General features: G+C 46.2%; 1 protein-coding gene across 1 annotated transcript; it reads left to right on the plus strand.

Annotated features, from left to right (window-relative positions):
* Positions 1-728: 728 nt before the first annotated feature.
* fam83d (family with sequence similarity 83 member D) lies at positions 729-4,741 on the plus strand. Its single transcript, XM_068315031.1, has 4 exons — positions 729-1,278; positions 3,078-3,245; positions 3,376-3,500; positions 3,572-4,741. The coding sequence occupies exons 1-4, from the start codon at positions 817-819 to the stop codon at positions 4,260-4,262; spliced, it is 1,446 nt and encodes a 481-aa protein (XP_068171132.1). The 5' UTR covers positions 729-816; the 3' UTR covers positions 4,263-4,741.
* Positions 4,742-5,179: the final 438 nt, after the last annotated feature.

Consider the following 5,179-nt stretch of genomic DNA (forward strand, 5'->3'; position numbering starts at 1 on the left):
CAAAATAATCTTCTTGTTTTTCTGAATCAAAAGATTATCATCCCTGAATTCTGAGAAAAAATGTTAATGGGTGACAATCCGTTATGGGTTTTTTTTTTTTTTTTAATGAAGGTAATATCCCCTAAATGAAGCTTTAATTTACATTTAATTTACTTAAACCCAGTTACAAATTAGCGATAAATGAGACATTTCCTGCGTTTTAAATAACGTAGATGGTATTATCAGTTTGTTAACTGTGCTCAGCAGACTCGGGACTACAGTTGTTCTAACCAAAAACCCATTCTGGTGGGCTGCAAATTGCAGCCAAATGCTCATTTGCTTGCCATCATCTGTTTCAAGTTGCATGTAGATTTTTTTTTTATAAAAGAATTCTCAGAATTCTGAGACAACAATCTCTTAATTTCGGGAAAATTATCTTTTTTCCCCCTCTTCAGACTGCTTCAAAAGGGTTTTGGCATGACTGTAAAAGAGGATTTTACCCTTGAATCACACGATGCTGTAAGAGCAGGAAAAAAGTGTCAGAGTGAGGCATCTTCCGTCTGCCTGGATCTCTGTAGTATAGCCACTTAGGGGCGGAACTTAAAGGCGGAACCAGCAGGCCTGTTTGCATCCGAATGAACCAATTAGGTTAGCTTTACATTAGATTGACAGTCCACTTCAGCGAATCAGCGACTCGTCCTCCTGGTTTTACAACTTCCCGACAGCCAATGCGAATCTAGGAAGGAGGGAAAAAACGAAATATGAAATTTGACTTCTGTGGGTCAAACGTTTACCTGCGAACGTTACCTGTGGAGGAGTGGGAGTAGCGCCTCAACGATGGCTCTGTCGCAGCGCCTGGACGACTCACCGCTGAAGTTCGGCCCTAAACCCACCGGGGGGGCAGACGACTTCTACAACGAGAGACACCGGCTGGCTCTGGAGGAGCTGCTGTCAGGGGGGGTCGATAACTTCACCGAGTTCCTCCGGAAGGAGAGGATTCCCAACTTTCTGTCAGATGATGAGATCCAGGGGATCCGGAGCGCCGCCGTGGCCCCCCCGGTCATCCAGGGGGAGGACCAGGAGCAGACCCTCGGGAGCTCCGTGGACTGTTCGTCCGTCACCTATTTCCCCGAGGTGTCGGACGTGGAGCCGCCCGTGCTGGAGATGGGCTGGCCGGCCTTCACCGCCTGCTCCTACCGGGGAGTCACCCGGGCCGAGGCGCACTTCCAGCCCAGTTACGGGGAGCGCATTTACAGCTGCAAGGAGGCGGCGAGGCGCATGATCCGAAGCGCGAAAGAGGTACGAAATAAACACACTGCACACTGATGTTCATAAAAATAATGCTTTGTTTGTTTTTTCATTGCACCCTGCTGATTTGAATTTCCCTGGGATGCAGGAAAATTCAAATCAGGTTTTTTTTTTTTTTTTGGGGGGGGGGGCGTCAGTGTCTATGATTTTTATTTAATTTGGTGCAGATCTAGATAAAAGTTTGGATTTTTAATGATCCAATAACCTTCATTTGTGTTTGCAGGTTTGTGAGACAGATGAAAGAGTTCCTGTAGTTTTTTTTTTTTTTTAGGCCTATGGTTTTGTTTGGTGTCATCTCTAAACAGGATTTTTATTCTTATCTGTCCAAAACAGCTTCTTTTTTTTCTTTTCTTTTTTTCAAATAGACCCCCTTTCCACAAAAATAAGTGATTGTGTGTGTATCTAAAGTCACATATTAAAATATTTTTTTTCATCCCATCATCCTTAAAATACATACCAGATCGTCCCTGTGGGAATATCTTTGATCTGTCTGAAAATTAGGAGTTCAGGCGTTTGAAATGTTGATCAGAGAGAAAGCAGTGACCAAAAAGATTAAAGAAACTAAAAAAATTTTAAAAAAAATTAACATGAATATTCATGGTGATGTTCCTGATGGGAGCTGTCAGTCCAGCTCCTGGTTTTGAAAGGAAACATTCCAACATGAAGGGGGTGTGTGGCGCTCGCAGCCTGAAACAGGGCCTGTTCGCCAGATGTGTCTCGACTTGCTTTGCTCTCCTCCGGGAACGTTTGTGTTCCCTTTTCCTTAGAGAGCCATAAACTCTGGATTTCCTCTTGGAGTCATGATTAAAACACGCAGGAGGGATGACAAGCAGTAGAAAACAGTAATTGTCTGATTTGAGATCTTCTCCCCTTTAGTGACGTTGAACCCAGCCGCCGCCCCCCCCCATTCAGCAACCTCTTTATCAACCTGCCAACGTCGACCAATCAGGAGAGATGAATGAGACAAATGCAGGAGAGTGACAAATGGAAGTAAAATTAAATTCACTGTGAGCAGAGGAAATAAATAAGAGGGTGCCGCAGTGCAGAGATGTAGAACATTTGAGGTGAAATTGGAGTGTTTTGTCGCTACCCAAGAGGGGAAGCGGTGGTTTTTACACGTATTGATGCCTCAGTGGTTCTAATGTTGCTCTCAAGATCACCTTCACCAGCAGAAAAACATCATCTTCGTCAGCTAGGCCCGTGTGTTAGTTTCATGGAGTCTCGTGATGACACAAGCAAGATGGAGATGGAGCGTGTTTAAACTGAAAACGCCACAGGAAGCCTAAAGAAAGCAGATCTAGACCGCAGATGCAAAGAGATTCCTGACTCGAGCTTCATTTGGAACAAGATTTAACGTGTGCTCTTAAATCTCAGACGCATAAACAACCGATCCAGCTCCTACACACACACACACACACACACACACACACACAATCTTGCCACGGCGTGTGAAATTCCACACTACCCTGTGAGAAACGTGAAACTCAGCGCAGTCTCGAGCTCCGGCAAATAAAGGCTAGCCTTTTAATGCACCTATTTGTCTCCTGTATAAAAGTAACTGCTTTGCTGACCAAGCGTTACTGCCAATTGCCATGGTAACACACCCCAGTCAATAGAAAGCTCATCAGGACACACATTACTGCGTGTCTGACAGAGATTTGCAGCTCTGTTTGAATGAAACCTCGCTTTTAATAGTAAGAAATTCAGGGCGATGTGCTTCGTGTGGGAGCGAACCGCTGCAGCCCCTAAAAGGAATTCTATTATATGAACTCTGTAATTTTCCACTGCAGGTGATTGCCATAGTTACAGACTCCCTAACAGATCTAGATATCTTCAAGGATCTTCAGGAGGCATCCGCCCTCCGCAAAGTGCCTGTCTACATCCTGCTGGACCAATCTTGTTCCCTCGCTTTCCTGAAGATGTGCAGAAACGCTGGCGTTCGCCTGGATGACCTTCAGGTATGCCGTCGGATGACTAAAAACGAGACGTGACTCAACGTTTTATGACATCTGACAACGTCCTTGTCAGGACTGGGCGTGTCAGCACTGCTCTCTTAATCCTTCTTGCTTTGTTATGTGATCTGTACAGCAAATTAGAGTGCGAGTCATAACTGGAACGACTTATTACACCAGATCAGGGGCGAGGGTGACCGGGAAGGTTCATGAAAGGTTCATGCTGATCGATGGGACCCGTGTGGCGACGGGTTCTTACAGGTAAGCATTTTTAGCTCAAATATTCATGCGTCAAACCCTCGTGCAGACGGTTAAATCGCTTCCCTTCTCAGGTTCAACTGGACTGATGGCAAACTGAACACCAGCAACCTCATCGAGCTCTCTGGTCAGATAGCAGAGAAGTTTGACGAGGAGTTCCGCATCCTCTACGCCCAGTCTGTACCTCTAAACACCCGAGAACCTCCGGCTGAACGAAACAGCAACACCTCAGAACTCCTCAAAGGTTCTGTCCCCTCCTCGCCGTTCTCAGCCAGAGCCAGGCCTGTAGATCTAGCGTGTCTGACCAGCACCCCCTCGCTGAAGCCCAGAACTGTCGCCATCCACCCCACGTGTGAGACCCCGACTCCTGATCGCTGCAGAACCAACCCGACCCTCAAGGAGGACTTGCAGGAGGAGATCCTGGCTGGCGTCGTCTCCTGCCGCTCCACTCAGGCCAGCGGTCCGGTGACGGACACCCAGACCGACCTCCAGCTCACGCAAAGCCCTCGTCTCACGACGCCAAAACACATCGGGCCGAACCGGATCACCACCCCCCGCATCGTCTCTTCAAGGAAGATCCCGCCCACCCTGAGGGGCGCCGAAGGCAACTTGAAAGAATGTTTCCTCAAGCTGACCCAGGAGCGCCAGCAGCACTACTCCACCATCCGCTCCAAACTGGAGCACATGGTCACCACCCTGTCCCACAGACGGGAGCTGGTGGACGTCACCAACATCATCCACGGAGCAGGCGTCCACAATAGGTAGAGGGAACACACAGACTGTGTTCGCCAGCTTGACTCCAGACTGCCTGCTGAAAGTGCAGGCGAGTGTGTATGGCCAACGGCCAGACGTGTGGACCAGTTTGTCTGCTGGAATGTTGATGAGCTTAATGGTGGAAGGGCTGTGGCAAAAGATTAAGGTGTTTGAAATAGTTTTGGCTTCTTTTGTCGAATTCCAGGTTTCGTTTATGTTCTTCTGTGTTTGTTCCTGTCCTGAAAAAATGTTTTGGGTGCAATGTTAACACACATTTGTGAATGATACTAACATCTCACAGGCATAATTTTAATGAAACACTGTACGATAATCATTCGTAGACCCTAACAGATTAAAGAATGTTGTTAAACCTGGATATCTGCTGAATGAAAATGCTTAAAAAAAAATTTTCTTTGGGGGGGGGGATATGTGACTGCTGTGAAGGCAACAATCCAGAGAGCAGCTGGCTCTCACTGCCTCCTTCTAATAAATAAAACAGTATTTTCGTAGATGAGTCCTTGTTTTTTTTGTGTTCACTTCTAGCTCCACTGTACTTTCGATGGAAAATTAAATCTGCGTGAATGATGTCCTAGAAAACATTTGCTGAGAAGTTCCAGGATACAAAGGGAAGCAAACGCCAAAAGCGGATTCACAAAGGAAACCAACACCTGTGTCTTATGCAGTGTAGTTCCTTCATATAATTAGTTTAGAGACAGCATCTGTGATACTGGCACCTCTGTTGATTACACAACAAATCCCAACGCTGTCCAGGTCGGAACTGGAATACAAACTTTGTCACAGATTGCAAACGCAGATGAGGATGAGGACTAAATTAACACTCCTTTAAAATCTGATCAGATCTGGCAACTTGAGAATGCTTCCAGTTACAGTTTATTGTGATTTAGAATTTTATGTACAGACAATTTCTA

This window comes from Antennarius striatus, chromosome 5 (genome assembly GCF_040054535.1).
Source record: "Antennarius striatus isolate MH-2024 chromosome 5, ASM4005453v1, whole genome shotgun sequence".
In the NCBI taxonomy this organism is placed as follows: Eukaryota; Metazoa; Chordata; class Actinopteri; order Lophiiformes; family Antennariidae; genus Antennarius; species Antennarius striatus.